Source organism: Anarhichas minor, unplaced genomic scaffold (genome assembly GCF_050575085.1).
Source record: "Anarhichas minor isolate MPS153535 unplaced genomic scaffold, ASM5057508v1 ptg000042l, whole genome shotgun sequence".
Taxonomy (NCBI): Eukaryota; Metazoa; Chordata; class Actinopteri; order Perciformes; family Anarhichadidae; genus Anarhichas; species Anarhichas minor.
In genome coordinates, this window is record NW_027466488.1 from 8,262,580 (window position 1) to 8,283,199 (window position 20,620).

Genomic DNA, 20,620 nt, shown 5'->3' on the forward strand with positions numbered 1-20,620 from the left:
TTCATCACAGAGGCTCCGGATATTGTTTCACAAGAATTCACAAGGTTTTCGGTACGGCTGCCTTTGTTCTCTCAGCCGTTTTATCTTTTATTCATTCTGTCCACACGGAGCATAAATCCCATGTAGTAAATAAGAAGGACAGGCTCACTGAACCCAACTGTTCACTGCAGTGGCCATAAAACAATCACTGTAGTGCTCAGTCTGCCCGTCCTTTCATTCCCTCGCGCACTTCAGTTATTGAACCGACTCTTTTGTCTTCCCTGTCAATATCCCTCCTTTGTGTCCGCACCCGGAGTCAATGAGCAACTTGGATTTAATCTTGCAGATCTGGTAGATGAACCGTCTCTATTAAATTAACACACACTCTCTCCGGTTGCTGTTAATTCAGCAGAGTGTTTTGTGGTTGAGGCTGTGTGTTTTTTGTGACACTAGAATTCAAAATGGATTTGATTTGTCGTTCACATGTTGAAGGAGTCATAGATTCCGATCCGTCGTGAATTAGACGGGGTCCCCACATTGATTGAAAGTGTGCCCATAAGAGGTGTAAAGATTTTTACTAAAAAACGTCTTCCAGATTTATTTTTTCTGCTCGGTTTCCCTACATGACATTTGCTCCAACATGCCTCCTGGGTTAATCCCACTCTCTGTATGTTGCAATCAGTTTGATGTCACCAAACACAATGTGTAGTATTTATCTGCAACTAGCTGGCTACATGGATTCACTTTAATCTTCAGTACACGCACTACAGTGGTTACTTTCCCTGCAGCCTCGTATAAAATGCATGTTTAAAATTAGACTAAATTGTGTGTGTGTGTGTGTGTGTGTGTGTGTGTGTGTGTAGGACTTTGGGGAGTACCAGGAGAGCTATTACTCGGTGCAGACCACTGAAGGGGAACAGATCTCTCAGCTCATTGCCGGTTACATCGATATCATCCTCAAAAAGGTGAGACACTTATCTCTGGAGACACCGATGAGTCATTTTGAATCGATGAAGTCTCAGATCTGTTGATGCGTGATGTGTTCAGGCTTCTGTGTCGTACAGTTACAGTTAAATAAACAGAAATACAGCACAGCTGGGCTCATGTGTTGAAGGGACACTTGAAAGAACTCAAATCCCCGCCTCCATATTTGGGTCTCCATTCTCTCTTTCCTGAGATAAGACGGTTGACACAAATTGTGAGTTTCTTCGCCTAATGCCTTCAATATACTGAAAAGATATCTCTGCACACCTGTCGAAAGGGTAGCACTACTTGAATAAGCTCTGGCGCACTGTTTTGCTTTCATCGGGTTTATTTCATATGACATTTAAGTTTAAATGACTTTTATCTGGTGTTTCCAAAGCCTAAAAATAGATATAAATGTGTCAATCTGAGACCAATCTGGGCCCAGGTTTTTTTTTTTTTTTTTTAATGTTACACTAAATCTGACATTGAAGATGGCCTCGGGATTACTTTTTGAAAATCACTGTGAGCTCCTTTTGAAACTAAAATGTAGTTTACTTCTCTCACTGCTGCAGAAGCAAAGCAAGGACCGCTTTGGATTAGAAGGCGATGAGGAGTCGACCATGCTCGAGGAATCTGTGTCCCCGAAAAAGTAAGTAAATTAGTAATAACTAGTAAAAGTGTTTAGGATTTCTTTTTTTTTTCCACAGTGAATATGAGTCTGTGGAATCAGCAACTCTTGGATGAATTGACATTAATATGGTCTTAACATTTGTGTTCTCCAAGGAATGAAGTGTAATAATAACTCATTTTGTCCAATGTTTTGGTTCATGACCTGCAAAACTATACATTCCTTTCAACACTTATCTGTACTGTGTTAAGGGCTAACTAGCAAATACTAGCATGCTAACCCACTAAACTGGGATAATAAACATAATGGCTAAAAATCAGCATTTCACTGTGTTATTGTAAGCATATTAGCATGCAAACGCTAGCATTTAGCTCAAAGCAACAATGTGCCTGAATACAGCCTCAGAGAGCTGCTGCTACTTGTAGAGACGAAGCTTTACAGAAGCAAGAAAATGGAGATAAAGCTGCTTCACACCAAACTTATAGTTGTATAGATGAATCCTTCCAGTAGTTCCCATGTGATCTCATTCCCTCCAGTAGTTTTATAGTCCAGTATAAACTGAGGTATGATAATGGTTTGTCCATGAGCTCAATTTATTATTGCATAGTTATTGCATATTCTATCAAAACACAATATTAGTCTGGGTGCTTTTTCAATTTCCTTCTCACCGCCGCCCTCGACCACACACCACGCATCCATCTTCCAGGACCTCATTTCACCACATGAGTGCCTCCTCAGCTCGACTTTTATCCTGAGAGATAATCGTGATGTGAGGAAGTTTTGCAGCACTGGACGAGCAAAGGCCCATTCTGAGCATTTCCTGACTAGATGTGTATTAGCTCATTTATTCACAGTGGACTCTCAATGCGTACCTGAAGCCCCTTTCCCTGTCTAGCCTCAATTGATATTGCTTTCCTGCTTCAAACTGTGAATTTGCTGCAATTGTTATGGTATTTTTTTCTACTTTTCTTTTTTTTAAACCTGGGATTGTGCGCAGGGCCGAAGGCAAAAGTCTTTAATACTGCAAACATGTAGCGAGTCAAACTCTAGAAGGCCCGATATGAGGGAAAACAAAACAAAGCTTTGTCTTCCAGAAAAACACATCAGTGGGAAGACTCTGCAGCATCGGTCTGCTTTGTATAAGCGGCACACTGTCACAAACGAACACAACCACGTTGCTTGGTGTTTAATCTCTCCGATGAACACACTCACACACAGTGAAAACTAGAAACATGCTCTTGTTTTCTCTTCTTTTTAGCGGCTTTTTTCCCTTTTTGTGTTCTTGTTGGAGTACGTATTTGCTTTTTCATTTAGTTTGTTTGCTTGGTTATCGAAATGGGCTCTACTTACATGGCCATGGAAAGACAAGTGGAATACAATAGCATGGTACACTCCTCAGTGCCTTAGCGAAGCATGCATGCATGATGCAAAGGTGAGAAGAGAGGTGCAAACGGATAAGAGTGTCATTCAAATGAGGCAGCGCAAAGTGAATATTGGTGGAAATAAGGTCTGTGATGTTCAGCTGAAAATAGACATGAATAAGGACCAGGCCTGTTTTCACTAAAACAAAATATTAATGATTCTGCCAATACTGCCGTACAAAGACAGAGAGCAGTAACTTAAGGCAGGTAGATGAATAGTAAATTAAATTAAATTATTTTAATCTTTGCTTTGGACAAGCTTAGGAATGTAGAAAAAAAAAGATGGTGTTTTAAAGACAAGTGATCATCCCTTAACATTGCTAGATTTTGCATTGACTTCCTGTTTTTGTGCCTGCAGGTCCACCATCCTTCAGCAGCAGTTTAATCGCGTGGGCCGGGTGGAGCATGGCTCGGTGGCACTGCCAGGGGTGATCCGCTCCGGCTCCATTGGCACAGAGTCGCTCAGCATGGGCACCATGCCATCTGCTCAACAGCAGATCACAATGGGTCAGATGCACCGTGGACACATGCCACCTCTTGTAAGAACAGCAAAAATGGCTCTCAGTCTGATGTTTGTGAAGTTTTCACCCACAGATGAAGTCCTTTTTAAAGGTGTATGCCACTCAAATGGGTTTGTTTTAGGTGGCACAACTAAACGGGTGTATCATCATTTGTTATAATTTGGTAAATTAACATGCAAACAATTAGATTCACAAGGGGGGGCAATCATCTTCCCTCAGCACGGCTTCTTGAAACACCCCAATAGGCTGAATTCTGTGAGAAATGAACCTGTCTTGTCTACCTTATGTGTAGAGTTCAGCCCAGCAGGCTCTGATGGGAACCATCAACACCAGTATGCAAGCTGTGCAGAAAGCCCAGATTGACCTCGGGGAGGTCGACAACCTGCCGCCACTGGGACAAGACATGGTACTGTACAGGGCACACACATGTGCCTACAGTTAATAAGAAACCCTAGATACTCATTCTCTATACACATAGTATGGTAATATATCACTTTCAATGCATGCTTTCAGTGAAACAGCCATAAAACTAAAGCATAGTGACAGACGATGAGGAATAATGATTCTGTCTGCAGACTGACGGCCATGTTTAGGTGCATTTTATGCATGCGTATTAATGACTTTTGGTGTGGTCTCTCTCTCTCTGTGTACCTAGGCATCCAAGGTGTGGATCCAGAACAAGATGGATGAGTCGAAACATGAGATCCACTCCCAGGTCGACGCCATCACTGCAGGAACAGCCTCTGTTGTCAACCTCACTGCTGGTCAGTGGCACTGGCATGACTCAGCAGATTGTGCTCTGTTTTGTCTGCTACCAAGGCTTGAATTTACTGCAATTCCCTGGATATTAAATGTCAATGTGTTGATACTAGGCCACATTGTATATCTGTGCATACTAGCCATTGTGGGATTTTTTTTTTTTTTTTTTTAGAGGCTTTTCAGGAATGCTTAATGAAACCAGTAAAAGTGTTAAGACACGCCCACAGTTTTACAAGTACATTTTAGGGGTGCTATTTTCTGCAGAGCTCAAATTGTCTGGCCAATTAGTGACTTTAAAGCCGATCCTTTCCATCTGTCTGGTGTTCATTAACATCATTGTAGATCCTGTATAAAGTCTAATAGATCCCCCGTATCCTGCTGTGGTTTGGTTTAATAAGGCCTGGTGAAGGTGTGTATTGGCTCTGAGCCATTCCCGGTTGAAATTGGTGGATTGGTTGTTGTCTTTTCATTTGATCTGTGCTTTAGAGTGATAGCAATGTGTCCCTCATTTCTGTCCGTTGTCCTGCTTATTTTTCTTTGCTAAAATAGATGTATGTGTTTCTGCAGTCTCTAATCTCAGTTAAAGACATACATTCTGCCTCTTGGTTCGGCAATAGTCTGTGAATCTTAAGAAGACCCACTGCAGTTCCATTTCTCTCTGTTTGGGTCTGGACAAGCTTAGTTTTATTCACTTCTCTAGGACTCTATTTATCTGATGGCCCTTATTAATCTGTCCTCTCGCTCCGTACTCAGGCGATCCGACTGACACAGACTACACCGCCGTGGGCTGCGCCATCACCACCATCTCCTCCAACCTGACAGAAATGTCAAAGGGTGTGAAGCTGCTGGCTGCACTGATGGAGGACGACGTGGGCGGAGGGAATGACCTGATGAGGGCTGCCAGGACACTCGCAGGGGCCGTGTCTGACCTGCTGAAGGCTGTGGAGCCGGCTTCTGGAGAGGTGAGCTAAGGAACCCCAGACCATGAGATAATGATGCCATGAACATTGTCAGTCTATTATTATACCGTACATTTTAGTATTGTATAAGTATTACCATATTGTCTGTTTCTCTTCATTTTGCTTCTGAAATTAGCCGTTAAGGATTTTCTTCCTTTCCAACATGTCAAATAGAGTCTGAAGGACAGAATGGGAGATATTAGTGTAGACGTTGACATGTGAAAGCCAAACCAAATGGAGAAGGAGGAGGGACACTCTGATAGAGAGGGCAGATAAAAAGACACAGGAAGAATGTGTGAAAGTAAAGTCTGACTCTGGATTTTAGCCAAGCAAACTTTTCACTATTGTGTTCCTTGAAATGACAGATTTTGATGCGTTTGTTTTTTTCTATCCAAATCAAATCAGACAATCAAAACAGTTAATCAAATTTGCCGTGTAGCAGCTCTACTCTGAGACAATGTATCACCTCTCTATGATGCAGTGTCTGTCCTGCTCCTCCAAACTACACCTAATCACATTATCATCCTCCGCTGCTGGCCGGCTTCGGCTAATTTAATTGTCCAGGTCGTGTGCAGTGTGCAGTACTCAAATGGCACTGATGTTGTTTTCGATGCAGCATGTAACGCATTAAAACCCGTTACATGTTACTAAGGAGCTATACCTCAAGAAGAAAGATGATGCAGTTTCCAACCAGGCATCCAAATGCAGTTTCACATCCTGATGGTTTTCTGTGTGTGTGTGTGTGTGTGTGTGCGTGCGTGCGTGTGTGCGCAGCCCAGACAGACTGTGTTGACAGCAGCAGGCAGCATCGGCCAGGCCAGTGGAGACCTCCTGCGCCAGATTGGAGAGAGCGAGACAGACGAGAGGTTCCAGGTAACGCTGCACCCGGTCCATTTATCATCATCATTATCATCATCCGCACACTCTGTGTAATAATCAAAGAAAGCTCAGTCCTCAGTTAATCAAAAACACATTGTAACCAGGGGAATATGGAGGCACTATGATTGTATTTTAGCTTTGGTGAATTGAATGCTTATCTTGCTGCCAAGCTTGTGTTTTTCTTTCATGGAGCTCATACTTGGCTGAATCGCGATTGTTATTGTAATACAATGTTAGCCGACGGTTACACATGGATCAAATCTAGAACCTATCTTACATCCTGCCTGACACGCAACCACATTCTTTTACATTCATTTATTAATGATGAGTTGTACATATGTACAGCTGGTAAGTGTTTATTATATTAGATTGTTGAGTGTATATATAGTACAATTAGTAAACACTTCCTGTTAGAAATGAAATGAGGAGTTAGATATTTCTGCTCTCTTTTAGCGCAGTTACACGCTACAGACACAATCCTGTGACACAGAGCTATAAGGAATTATTCTTTAACCTGTATCTGCACTATCCAGATGCCTGTGCCACAATATTAGTCAACTGTTTATGAGAACGAGAGAAACATTTTATAGGACAGACTGTGCGGCTTGCCGATGAGATAGTTTGTGCGTTTGTTTTTCATCTTTGCCGCCCCTTGTTGTAGGACATCCTGATGAATCTGGCCAAGGCAGTGGCCAACGCTGCAGCCATGATGGTGCTGAAGGCCAAGAACGTTGCCCAGGTTGCCGAGGACACCGTGCTTCAGAACCGGGTCATTGCTGCTGCCACCCAGTGTGCCCTGTCCACCTCCCAGCTGGTGGCGTGTGCCAAGGTACAAGAAAGTGTTTGACTCATTGTACTGAAGGACTGGCATCACATCAGTATTTGCATGATATGAGCTCAATTCCCAAAAAGTAAATTCAGTGGATATTATGCAAATGCTTGAGTGGTGTAATGTTACGTAAGATCTGTCTCGGATTTAAATATTACCGTTGCAGTTGGATGACAATAACTCCCCATTTGCTTTGTTAGCTTTTCTCATAAGTAGAATGTGCAGTGAGATTTGGGAAATAAAGATTCCTCAAATAATTAAATAAACTCCAATTTATCTGCAGGTTAAAAACAATTTGGAGAGTGAATATATCAGGATGCACCAAGGTACCATTATAGACCCTGTGCCCACATTGTATTTGAACGTCTTTAATTGAACAACCCACAAGCGTCTAATTAGTTTAAATGCCCTCGCGGCTCTTAATCAGAAGAGTTGCATTCACTAAACAAATCCTCACCTCTCAGTAATATCATGAGAACCGTCTGCTGAATCCTTTTCCAATAGTTTTCTCCTCTCCCTTTGCTGTTACTGCTGTTCTCTGTCAAACATAATTTAATGATTTAAAGACTGTAGCACTGGGTTTTCCTCCAATTTACAATACATTTGCCGTTTCCGTTTGAGTCGCATTGGGGAAGCTAGATGGAGATAACTTTTGGGCATTATTTCTTTTTACCATTTAAACTGAGACAAAGTCTCATTTATCTTCTTTCCTGCCTCACCATCACTTCTTTTCCCCTCACTTTTCGCCTTGTTGTTGTAGGTGGTGAGTCCCACCATCAGTTCACCGGTTTGCCAGGAGCAGTTAATCGAAGCCGGGAAGCTGGTGGATCGCTCGGTGGAAAGCTGCGTCCAGGCCTGCCTCTCGGCTACAGAAGATGGCGAGCTCCTCAAACAGGTCAGCTTGATCGAAGTTCACACCAACGATGCACTGAACTCCATCGTTCCATGTAGCATTTCTTGTTTTGTCGAGGAAGATACACCCCAAGTTTGAGCCAGAAAATCCTAATTGGCAACAAATGAGTTGACTAGTTTCTTGTTTTTCCTATTTAAAACATTTATTTATTTATTTAAGGTATTCCGTTTCTGTACTAACACCCAGCTTAAGAAGCAATGAAGATAATGAGTCCAGTGTGCTTGTCCTCAACCTGTTGGAATAAGAAGCAGGGAATAATGCAGCTTTAGAGACACAGCAGCACTAACGTTAATGATGTGCATCGTCCGTGTTGAAGGTGAGCGCAGCAGCCAGCGTGGTGAGTCAGTCTCTGGGAGATCTCCTGCAGCATGTTCGGCAGTACACCTCAAGGGGGGAGCCCATCGGGCGCTATGACCAGGCCACAGACACCATCATGACCGTCACTGAGAGCATCTTCACCTCCATGGGAGACGCAGGTGAGACCAAGAGAAGATATTGATCGGGGATGAAAATGAAGGAATCTTAATTGTGTATCCACAGTCAGCCATTGTGGGAACGCTTTTTCAAATATGATTAATGAAATGAAATATAGAAAAAGGCTTAAGTATGTTGAAATAATCACACTTTTATTTTGTACACCATCTAGGTTAAGGAACAGGTTAATTAATTGACCTTTTAGTTTTTGATTTAAAAAGCAATCATGGTTTAAACTGTCATAAGCAGGACAGAACAACCCACAGCCAGACACTTTCAGCCAGGTTTTATATTTGACACAGTTTTTGTGAGCTCTTGTTATGCTTTGAAATTCAGTCTAAAAACCCTTCTTAGCCAAATATATAATGTTAAATAGGTGATGAAAAATCATCTAATCTAATATAAACTTGCTTTCCACAGCTCTAAAGTCTCTGCTTTTGGAGTAGATGTCTTACTATGAATCATTCATTCCATCTTCTCCTCAAAAAACTGGCATGATGGTGGGTTTGAAAGGACCGCTGTCAGCGACGGTGAAGCCCCAGAGAGAGGCTGACAGGGATGTTAGCAAGTCTGACGGCAGAGAAAGACGGATGGATAGAGAGAGATTCACAGAGAATGTCCCGGGCCAGCGGTCAGCTTAGCCGATTCGATTCGCTTGATAGACAACTAGAATTGCTGTTTGCTCCGCTGAGGCCGGAATACGTGCAGCTGGTTGGCAAATATCACTTTTGAACTGGTGTCAAATATGTCAGGTAACGTAACAACGGGAGAAAAAAGCAGAGTGAGTCCGTCTGTTGGCAGATCAGCTGATGCTCTCACATGAATTATCGCCAAATAGCTTGTGCGGTGTGCCAGGTCTGCGTCACCATTGTCTTCTCTCATTAGTCTGATTTCAAGAATATTTTTAGAATCGAAAAAACACCAGGGCTGGTGGAACAGTTGCATCTAATTGTGTCTTCACACGTCACCTACAGGTGTTAAAACATGATGCACATCCGATCAGAGAGAGATGTTTTCGAGATTCAACCCCACCGAGCTGAGTGAAAGATGTTTGTCTCTTGTTTTCTCCCATCAGGAGCTTTTTTTATGACGTTGAACTTTCTGTTCAACAGCTCTCTATTGTTGACGTCTTTAAACAGTCACAACATGAGTTAACTTACTATCAGTAATTTTACCTTCAAGTTTCTCTTACTGATAGAAATAAAATGGTGTCAAATTATAAATCAGTGCAGTTTGTTGAAATATTTATCTGCTCCACTAAGATTTGCCAGCATTGCATCATTCGCTCCAACTCACGCACAAGAAAGCGGTCATCATGCACAGTTATTATTGCAAGCGCTTTGAGAAATTCAGATTTTTTTTTTTTTTTTGTCCAAATTGTTCATGACAATGAACTCGGGAGGATTTTCAGCAAAAGAACAGAGCTACGCAGTTTATTTAAAATAGTAATGTATTAACACGCTTGCATTTCTTTAGTATGACTCATCCATTAATCCACTTCTCTCCTCCCTCTCTCTCCCCTTCCCCCTCGCCTCTACACTTCCTCTGTCGTCTCTCATCTCGTCTCAGGCGAGATGGTCCGTCAGGCTCGGGTGTTGGCTCAGGCCACCTCGGACCTGGTGAATGCCATGAGGTCTGACGCTGAGGCCGAGGTGGACGTCGACAATTCTAAGAAGTTGCTGGCGGCTGCTAAATTGCTGGCTGACGCCACAGCAAGGATGGTGGAGGCAGCAAAGGTAACGGCGTGTGAGATACGAAGCATGTCGTATTTATTAAGTTTAATACCAGCAGCGACGCTGGTACTTTTTTCTCAGCCTGTTAATCTCTGTTTTGCCTTTATATCTCAGCTTTTGTTAACAAAAAGCAATACATTTACTCAACTGAAGAGATACTGTAAATACAATATGACTTCTGCATTCAGCCCATCTTCAGCATTTCGAGGCAGTGGGCTGCTGTAACTTGAGTAACTTGGCGTTCAGTGTCACCAAAAACAGTCCACCCAAATACATGTTTTGGGTGGATGTTTGGGGAAAGTTTTGGTTTTAATCAGTTGTGGCATTTCCTAAAATCCACATGAAAGTCTACATGTCTGGGCTTTAGTCTCTTGTCCAGGGTGACCTTTTCAATGACAGAAGAGGGGAAATAAGCTGGGCCACAAGTGTGTGTGTGTGCGTCTGTGTGCAAAATGGAAAAAAGACCACGGATGAAAGTTTGTGAAGTGATTCTGCTTAGTCTTGTTGATAAGATGTTGTTTCATAAATGGAAGACAACCTTTATGAACATTCTTCAATAGAAAAAATATGACATGGACAGATCTTTAATCTGGACACACCCCACTGCCAAGGTGTGTTTGTGAAAAAAGGTTTTTCCAATGGTTTTGGATGCTGAAGTCAACATCTGCAGACATGCTCATGTCAGTCCGCAGACATCCAATTAGTGAGCGTTTTATGGGTTTGCAGAATTTTTCCTTTCAAATTAGATTTGTCTGAATTTAGACTTGGTTAGACTAAGTTGTGAATTAGAAAATGTGTTCTCATCTCATCCCAGTTAAAACAATGATTTACTCTCTATGTAGCAGCTGCAGGTTGCATCAGGAATTGGTCAACAAATATTTGGGCTTTGCAACACTCCCAACCTGGGTTCAATACCGCTCTGATACTCTTTGGTTTCAATTTAGTTTCTATAATTGTCATAGAATTACTATTAGCTACACTCCGTTGCTAGATACTGAAGGTAACCTGGAGCTCTCTAAGCCACAATTCTTTCTCTCTTTTATCTGAAATATACATGAACATAGTTGTAAAACTCTAAGTTGTTGCTTTAAACGTTTAATAAGATGACAAAATAAAAGAGCTACCACTTTGCTGGCGCTATGCAACATATTGAATATCATGTTTTAACATGTTAGTGGACATTTTTAATTAGCAGGATCAAACAATCCTGTTTAGTGCATTGATTTATTCACAGCCTGGCCTCATCCTTTTTGTTTTAACAGCAATCTTTTTATGGTCAGTTATTGGCCTATGAAGACATCTGAGTACAAAATGAATAATCACAATAAATACTAAATTGAAATTGAATCCATACAGCTTTTCAATTTTCCCTCAAGATCTTCTCACACCTCAAGTTTCCAGCGTAACATTATTAAGAGCTCAAACTCTTCATCCATCCAGACTATCCGTCTGTTATCTCTCTGCATCAGTCTCATTATCTGTCTGCACCATCACACTCTGATATAGCTCTCCACTTCCACCATGAAAATGAAACGACGCCCTCCAGCTGGTTTGATGGTCGAGTTTGAAGCTACAGACTTATCTGTAGATTTATCTGTGTCAATGGAGGCTCACACTTCAGCCAGCCGTAGCCTTGGTAACTGATTGATTGAGCTTGTGCAGTTTAGTTTTTGGCCTGTATCTTTTACAGCTGACTGTTCATGCTTGGTTTCTTTTTTTTAAAGCCTGTCAGGTAATGTTAGACACTTATATTACATATATTCTAGCTTTTTGAAGGCTAGTTCTCCATTATTAATTCTTGCATGTGATATCTTGTTACTTCTTCTGGAAACGGCACTTTTTAATAATTATGCAAATTGGCTGTTACATTTAAATGGTGTCAGTAGTTGCCAACAGGCAGCTGCAAACACTGGGTTGAAGCTGCTCACTAACATCTAACGTATACCGTGATTTACGCAAAGTCAAATGTTGAAACAAAAACATTTTCCACTGTGAAATTACTAGAAATGAACAGGAAAAACATTAGTTTTCATGTTTGTACACTTGTGTGCTTTGTTCATAGTGATATTTGTGTCTCTTGTGACTTGTGTTAGCATCTGTGCGGTTGAACATTACCTTAATGACAGATTTTCAGTTGCACACACACACTCACCTCTCTGTCTACAGTAGCTGCAGGCGAAGCTACAGAGTTCCTAATTAATGAACCTAATGGCAGCAGCACCTAATCGAAGCTTTCACGGAGGTGCCGATTGATGTTGGTCTCCACTGAACCCAGTTAACTTGCACCGCTGGTTCCATAAACAGGAAAAGGAAAAGAGCTGCTTGCTAATGTGAACAAACGGCATCTATTGACAGTTTAGCCTTCGACAAAGAAGTGATGAAGATGAGCTGTAGCTGAGTTTGAGTGCAGTGATTGAACTCTGCGTCGTGTTCAAAGGTCTGGCTACACTGATGGGATATTCTAAGATGACTTGTGTGGGTCTGCTGCTCGTCTCACTAGGTGTAGGTGATGAGTGCTAACATGTCCATTCAGAAATAATGAGGCTGATGATGATGCTTTTAAAAAACTGTCTTTTTAAAGATTGTAGAAAGTCAGGGAGTGTTGTGAACAGATCACTCAGCCTTTATTTTTTTTGTCTTCCCACCCTTATACCAGCTGTTTTCCCCCCATGCTGCTAACCTCGTGGTATATTTGCTGATCTGTGTTTGTGTTCTCAGGGCGCGGCGGCGTACCCAGAGAATGAGGACCAGCAGCAAAGACTGCGGGAGGCTGCGGAGGGGCTGCGTGTGGCCACCAACGCTGCTGCTCAGAACGCCATTAAGAAGAAACTAATTAACAGACTGGAGGTCAGTGACGCCGGCTTAACCTTTACCACGCTTTGTCCGAAGAGAAATGGCTCCTTCGGGAACAGGAATCTGAAGATCAATCCTAAATGTCACCATTTTTAAATGACCAAATATTAAGATGACACATCACCATCTAGTAGTACAACTGGAGACTTTTCTTGGCTGCGAGTATTTGATGTTGATTTCAGCCGCACGTCTTTTGCCATTTGCCATTTGTCAGTGTTGTTAGATGGTTTCAGATTTGTTGTTGCTCTTTTTAAATGGTCCTGAAATAGGAAAAAGCGTAATCATAAAAATGGATCGAAAGGGGCTCATTTGCCTCAGGGTTATTTGACTCACGGCTCAATTTCTCTTCAAACTAGGATATTAAGGATATTAGGATATTAACAGAGTTAATGAATTTCACAGCATTACATGCTCAACAAGTTCCTTGTCCTTTTATAGTTTGTTACAATGTGTAGCTGTATGCACATTTTACTTCATGATTATTAGTTGTTGTAATATTAGGATTTTTATTAACTGCAATCATTTATTAGTATTGAATAAACAAGGTTTATACAACCTTCATTTATGCTGTATTTACACTACTGGAGAGCTACTGTTCAACCATATTGTACATGTGGATATTTGAAGGTTCTTTGTGTCCCTCAGAATGCTGCTAAGCAAGCTGCTGCTGCAGCCACGCAGACGATCGCTGCTGCTCAGAACGCTGCTGCCTCCAACAAGAACACTGCTGCTCACCAGCAGCTGGTGCAGAGCTGTAAGGTGAGAATCAATGATGACAGTCGGGTGCTATTTACGCTTTGGTTTGTTACATTCCTCCTTTTGTGAGATATTTAATATGCTTACTTCAAAATATTTCTTTTTATATCCTAATTGACCTAATCAGCTGTTTAATGCCTTTGCATTGTGTGCGTTCTAATTGCTTGCATGATGATTGATCGTATAATAGAGTGATTTTATACTGAGTCTCCATGTTGACTGTATTTAAGCCTGTTTATATGCATGTGTGTTGTGTTGTGTATAGGCAGTGGCGGACCACATCCCACAACTGGTCCAGGGGGTGCGTGGCAGTCAGGCGAAACCAGAGGACCTCAGTGCACAGCTAGCACTTATCATTGCCAGCCAGAACTTCTTACAGGTGCAGTACACACACACACTCTCTCACACACACACAATATGTCATTCACATTTCTCTGATTTGTTGGAGGGGAGATTGGTAAAACTTTACGTCCACATACTGAAATTGAATAACTTTAGTCTCACATCGAGACCCAGGCTGAACAAAGTATAAATAGTGTTCCTGTCATGTGCGGAACCATTGAAAATAGGCCAGTAACCTCTTTTTGGTGCAAGCAGGCAGTTAAAGCAGCAGTGATCTGGTGCGATTATGCATTTATGCCTCAGTTGCACTTTTAGAGCTGATGGATGAGCGCGGAGTCTCCGCAAATACCAACACATAATTAAACCTTTGTCCCTTGCTGTTGCCTGATGCAATGTTTAGTTTTCTAGGCAGTTCCTAAATCTGAGGGAAAATATAATTCTATCGAACATCAAACAATGTTTTTCCTCCTTTTTCATTTCCGTTCTGCAGCCTGGTAGTAAGATGGTGACCTCGGCCAAGTCTTCTGTTCCCACCGTGACCGATCAGGCTGCAGCCATGCAACTGGGTCAGTGTGCCAAGAACCTGGCCACCTGCCTGGCTGAGCTGAGGACGTCTGTACAGAAGGTAGAGACACACAGACACACAAGCATTCACATTGTGTGGCAGCGCATTCAGAAAGTCACTGTATGTTACATGCAAAAACAAACGTATTCACCCGTTTCATGGTTAAAATCATGGCATGGGCTAAAATAATGTCAAAATGGGATTTCATTTGCTGCTTATTCCACATCAGAGCAGTTGAGCAGTTGATCGGTGACAGTAGTTTGATGCACTTTCCTCAAGTGCAAGTCTTTGTTTTGTTTGTAACAGTTTATCACTTGCTGAAACTGACAACAAAATATGTTTTTTTTTGTCAAAGGATCAATACAAGTGCAAAACACAAGCAATATCCCATGTAACTATGTGAATCGTGAGTGACGGCGTACATCCTTTATGTTCTAGGCTGATGAAGCCTGCGGCCCCATGGAGATCGACTCTGCGCTCACTGCCGTCCAGACCCTGAGAAGTGAGCTGCAAGATGCCATGCTGGCTGCGGTTAATGCCCAGCTGAAACCACTACCAGGAGAATCAGTAAGAGATGTTATTTTAGACCCGTGAGATTGACTCCAAACCCAACATAGAAAATGTCCGTCGCATTAAGTTCAATCCAGTTACACAAAAGATATTGACTAACGGCAACTCATGCCTGAAGCGGGGCACAATGGGCTTTGCAGCCTAATATTTTGTTACTTACATATAAGGCTGCGGTCTTATTTTCCTCCGTTGCCTCTGCTTTAGTTGGAGAAGTGTGCTCAAGATCTGGGCAGCACCTCTAAGTCGGTTGGATCCTCCATGGCTCAACTGCTCACCTGTGCTGCACAAGGAAATGAACACTATACAGGTTGGTACTGCTGACACGCTGACTTCTTCAAAAATATATTGAACCTCAACCGAGGGAGCAAAGCTCACGTAATCACCTCCATCCAACATATCTCTTGACTCAAAATACGTTTACTTTGAACATGCACAATCTCAACAGCCACCATGAGCATTTAATAGGAAATATAAATCCTGCCACATGCATTTTTCTGACAGTAAGTTCATTTTTTTAGCTACCAGAATATTTTGCTTTGCAGTATACACTGTACCTTGGATTATCACTTTGCATTATTTGAACTACTCTAAACTATCCAATTACCAATACACAGTGTCAAAAGTCTGTTCATATTTTTGCCCTGATCTCACATCGTGCTCTAAATGGGCTACTTTGAGTGAAGCAGTGGGCCAAGGCCCTTTTTAGCACCTTAACCTGTAGCTGTTTGTTCTCCTCAGTTGTACAAATATTTTTTTCAAGGACTTTTCATAACCGTGGTAGTTTCCTTGGTTGAAATACAGCATTATTTTCCATAGTACCTGAGAAGAAATTTCTCATGTGACATTTGTTGCTCCTGCCTGTGACCAAATTAAGACTGTCAATGCAAACAGGATGACAGTCTTTAAAAATGAGTTCATGGTAGTGACATTATCTCGTCATAAAAAGATCCTTAGTAGTTGTCTGTCGTATCTGTACTTTCTGTTACCTGTGATTCTGCGCGTAGGAATAGCAGCCAGGGAGACGGCTCAGGTCCTGAGAACACTGGCCCAGGCGGCCCGCGGTGTCGCTGCCTCCACCACGGACCCCCAGGCTGCTGCCGCCATGCTGGACTCGGCTTGTGGCGTGATGGAGGGCTCGGCGCTTCTCATTCACGAGGCCAAGCAGGCACTGATTTGCCCCGGAGACGGCGAGAGTCAGCAGAGGCTGGCGCAGGTGAGATGGTTTGGAATTGCTCGGGGAAATGGAGTCTATTCTTCGTGTCTATCCTTTTTTAACACTATGTGTGACTCTTGAGGCTGCAGGCTGCAAGGCTCAGTCTTTATGTCAGACTATAGCACCAGTGCCTTAAAGCGAACACCCTCAAATATCACTGCATGGACAATTCTGCAGGTGGTTAAAAATACAACAATCGCAACATTGTGAGTGCATGTTGATATCAATCATTCTGCTGCGTGTAGATTAATCCCTCTAACCAGTCTACGGTGAACCTGCTGTGCGTTCCAGGTGGCCAAGGCTGTGTCTCATTCCCTGAATAACTGCGTCAACTGTCTGCCTGGACAGAAGGATGTGGACATGGCTCTCAAGAGCATCGGGGAGGCCAGCAAGAAGCTGCTGATTGAAAGTGTGAGTTGCCTCTGTGACTCACCAGACCTCTGCCAGCAAAGTCATCGTGCGTGTCTTTAAGTGCCGCACAGCAAAAAGACCCTTGAGGAATGTATCGAGATGAATGATCCATTAAAAGTGAAATTGACTCCAGTTTTTATCTTAAATCACTGAGCGCTTATCCACAGTTCACAACAAACGGCCATTGTGGTTGCTCTCACTCCTATATGCAAATGTTATTTAACTGCTTTTTGTCTCTCTTTCATCGTGAACTCCTTCTCTGTGTCCTCCGTTCAGCTCCCTCTGGCTTCCAGGTCATTTCAGGAGGCCCAGAGTGAGCTGAACCAAACAGCAGCAGACCTGAACCAGTCAGCAGGCGAGGTGGTCCATGCCTCCAGAGGCTCCAGCGGCCGGCTGGCGGTGGCCTCTGGAAAGTTCAGCGAAGACTTTGATGAGTTCCTGGATGCTGGTATAGAGATGGCCGGGCACACTCAGGTCTGTCTTGTTGTTTGTCTTTTGCAATGGGCTCTACCCGCCTTTTTTCAGTCAGTTGTGACAGCATGAGCACTCTTCAAACGCAATCGATTCAATTGAATTTGATGATGTTATGTGTTGTTTTAGAAAAAGGATGACCAGGTGCAGGTGATTGGTAACCTGAAGAACATCTCCATGGCTTCTAGCAAGCTGCTGCTGGCAGCTAAAAGTCTGTCTGTCGACCCGGCAGCAGCCAATGCCAAAAACCTGCTAGCTGCTGCTGCAAGGTACCACAGCTAGCCACATACACACCTGCAAATAGTTTTGTTAATGCCTTTATCTAGTATTTTCTTAGAAGTGCTAGGTATTCCCTGCTTAAATTGTTAATATGTAGCCTGATTGGAAAGTTCCCTAGTGTATAGGGAAAATGAATCATTAAAAATATTTGCTTATGAACTACTTAAGCTTGCACACACAACCACAGGCGTACAGATGGGATACAATCACAGGCTTCGTTATTAACGCACATGAACCTCCAGTAAATATGCTCCCACATGTCAAAACCTGCACACTCACAAGTACTTTCTACCATACATACTTCAACGGCTAGGGTGTGGTTAGGTTTTTTTAAAATTGTTGTTCTGCTTGTCCGTTTGTTTCAGAGCAGTGACTGACAGCATTAACCAGCTGATCACACTGTGTACACAGCAGGCTCCTGGCCAGAATGAGTGTGACAACGCCCTGAGAGAGTTGGAGGTAAACGGAACTTTTCAACCTTGTGATCAAACGGGGACGAGTGATGTTGAGTTTAGGACCTTTTCTACTTATTGTCTCATGTGGCATTCATCTCCCAGGCTGTCAGAGGAATGCTGGACAATCCCAACGAGCCGGTCAGTGACCTCTCCTACTTTGACTGCATCGAGAGCGTGATGGAGAACTCCAAGGTAGGCCTACAAATCAAACAGCCAAGTGGTCAAACATATAAGCACTCTGCACACACAGAGCTTAGCATCCTAATCATTCCTCCCTTTCTTCTCTCTTCGCTGTCCTGCCCCTTTGTTCTCTCCAGGTCCTGGGAGAGTCTATGGCAGGTATTTCTCAGAACTGCAAGACTGGAGATGTGCCGGCATTTGGGGACTGTGTGGGATCAGCCTCAAAAGCCCTGTGTGGCCTCACTGAAGCTGCGGGACAGGTACAGATTCAAATGGCCCTTTTCTTTGGTAGTGGCGATGCTGGTACATGCTGATGACGGTAGTTTTGTTCTTTTTCTTCCGCAGGCCTCTTACCTGGTGGGTGTGTCTGATCCCAACAGTCAGGCAGGGCACCAGGGGTTGGTTGACCCCATCCAGTTTGCCAAAGCCAACCAGGCAATCCAGATGGCCTGTCAGAATCTCGTAGACCCAGGCAGTAGTCCCTCCCAGGTACATGCACTTAACAATGTTCTCCTTATAGCAATCATCCAAATGTCTGATCTACATTATAACAGGGTTAGGTGTTGGCAGTATGATCAGATGGGTGTCTTTGCTTTTCTGCAGAGATGTGTCACAGTATGATTCATTATCGGGTCAGAGCGTTGCATGGATGAGTGTTGAACCTTTAGAATAGTATGTGGCTGTGATGATTGTTTGTTTTAGTACATGCAGATTTCCTATCATGTTGGTGTCAATCCTTTCCTTATGCTGTCATTATAGACTCATCTTTGGACATGTTGCACTTAAATGAGGCCCACTTCTTGTGTTAAATGGAATAATAAAAGAAAATGTTGTCATATATTACTGAACCCTACGACAGTCTGAGTTATTGAAGCTGACACAGCCATCTTTTTATAGCCCTTTATGCAAATACTTACAGAAGTGTCCAACTGTGTAGCCAGACGCCCTCACTGCAGGTCTGAAAGTTCAATGTTTACTTCATTATCACCTTTTATTTTCTTCAACAACATTATATGCCCCCCGAAGCGTTCTTACATGAGTCACTTTCCAGCTTGCCAGTCTATACCAGAATTTTAGCGGAGCTCCATGCTAGTTCAGCTAATTTAACATCTTGTTGTTTATAATGTGGCAGGTGCTCTCTGCAGCCACCATTGTCGCGAAGCACACCTCGGCTTTGTGCAACGCCTGTCGTCTGGCCTCCTCCAGGACGACCAACCCAGTTGCCAAGAGGCACTTTGTCCAGTCTGCCAAGGAGGTGGCAAACAGCACTGCCAACTTGGTCAAAACCATCAAGGTAGGATTTCCTTTCCAGTCTTGTCAAAAGGTTGGCTCCGTCCCCTAATTGGCTCACCACAGTATAGATATGGATTTAGCTTCGACAGTCCTTTGTGATTGATGTGGGAGGATTTTAGGGAATCCTCTGTTGAGTGGATGCTGAAACATTTGGGATTCATATTTGTTCCCACAAATGATTTCTATCAAACGTCTGTCAATGACTTGTTTAATTCTTGACTCTTGGGTTTGACAACTTTTTCACATTTGTTTCATGCAGCTTCATAATCTGTCTCTCCCTGCCCAGGCTTTAGATGGTGATTTCTCAGATGAGAACAGGAGCAAGTGTGGAATCGCCACGGCTCCGCTAATCGAGGCTGTTGAAAACCTGACGGCATTTGCTTCAAACCCAGAATTTGCCAGCGTCCCAGCTCAAATCAGCCATGAGGTATGCCCACATGAACATTCGTGTTTGCAGTATTCATGCACAGCTATTACATGTATTATTAGAATAGTTTTACAGCAAATAGAGGCATATACTGAATGAAACAGGATATTGTAATGAATGCATATATTTCTATATTCTCGCTGAAGTGTGCTTTGTTTTTCTGTAGGGCTTCGCAGCACAGGAGCCCATCCTCCGATCAGCACGCTCCATGCTGGACAGCTCCACCTACCTGCTCAAGACTGCACGCTCATTGGTCATTAACCCCAAAGACCCGCCCACCTGGTCTGTCCTGGCTGGTCACTCTCGCACCGTGTCCGACTCCATCAAGAGTCTCATCACAGCCATCCGGTTAGTGAGCAGAAATGTATTGTGATGTAACTAATGGGGGTGCCGAAGAAACGGATGGGTGACAAAATACAGTATCTGAAGCTCAAAGTTAAAAGGAATAGTTTGACATTTTGGGAAATTTCTAGAATGATATAATTGTTACCACTCTTATCACCACAGTCAATAAATATGAAGTTACTGCCAGAAACCGATTAGCTTAGCTTAGCACAAACATCTTCTTACCAGCACCTCTAGACGTGCTAAACGTTACATCTTGTTTGCTTGGTTTGTACCCAAACATTGTTTTTACGGGTAGTTATGTGATGCACTATTTCTCTGCCTGTGAGCAGTGACTTCCTGGAGTCTTGCCAAGCAACCAGACAAAATTTCAGAAAGTTTATTCTTTACGGCATCTTT

The 20,620-nt window shown here is 42.9% G+C and overlaps 1 protein-coding gene across 1 annotated transcript in view; it reads left to right on the forward strand.

Annotated features, from left to right (window-relative positions):
- The window catches only part of LOC142970058 (talin-2), a 59,663-nt gene that overhangs the window by 23,270 nt on the left and 15,773 nt on the right, over positions 1-20,620 (forward strand). Inside the window, exons 11-38 of the mRNA XM_076110208.1 lie at positions 843-944; positions 1,518-1,594; positions 3,353-3,533; positions 3,808-3,921; positions 4,171-4,279; positions 5,028-5,236; positions 6,008-6,106; positions 6,774-6,941; positions 7,702-7,836; positions 8,171-8,330; positions 9,898-10,064; positions 12,780-12,908; positions 13,560-13,673; positions 13,936-14,049; positions 14,503-14,637; positions 15,016-15,144; positions 15,352-15,454; positions 16,152-16,360; positions 16,652-16,771; positions 17,048-17,245; positions 17,372-17,511; positions 17,887-17,980; positions 18,079-18,168; positions 18,294-18,416; positions 18,502-18,645; positions 19,289-19,450; positions 19,736-19,876; positions 20,043-20,224. Of these exons, the coding sequence (XP_075966323.1) occupies positions 843-944; positions 1,518-1,594; positions 3,353-3,533; positions 3,808-3,921; positions 4,171-4,279; positions 5,028-5,236; positions 6,008-6,106; positions 6,774-6,941; positions 7,702-7,836; positions 8,171-8,330; positions 9,898-10,064; positions 12,780-12,908; positions 13,560-13,673; positions 13,936-14,049; positions 14,503-14,637; positions 15,016-15,144; positions 15,352-15,454; positions 16,152-16,360; positions 16,652-16,771; positions 17,048-17,245; positions 17,372-17,511; positions 17,887-17,980; positions 18,079-18,168; positions 18,294-18,416; positions 18,502-18,645; positions 19,289-19,450; positions 19,736-19,876; positions 20,043-20,224 (3,848 nt within the window). The remainder of the gene's footprint in view (positions 1-842; positions 945-1,517; positions 1,595-3,352; positions 3,534-3,807; positions 3,922-4,170; positions 4,280-5,027; positions 5,237-6,007; positions 6,107-6,773; positions 6,942-7,701; positions 7,837-8,170; positions 8,331-9,897; positions 10,065-12,779; positions 12,909-13,559; positions 13,674-13,935; positions 14,050-14,502; positions 14,638-15,015; positions 15,145-15,351; positions 15,455-16,151; positions 16,361-16,651; positions 16,772-17,047; positions 17,246-17,371; positions 17,512-17,886; positions 17,981-18,078; positions 18,169-18,293; positions 18,417-18,501; positions 18,646-19,288; positions 19,451-19,735; positions 19,877-20,042; positions 20,225-20,620) is intronic.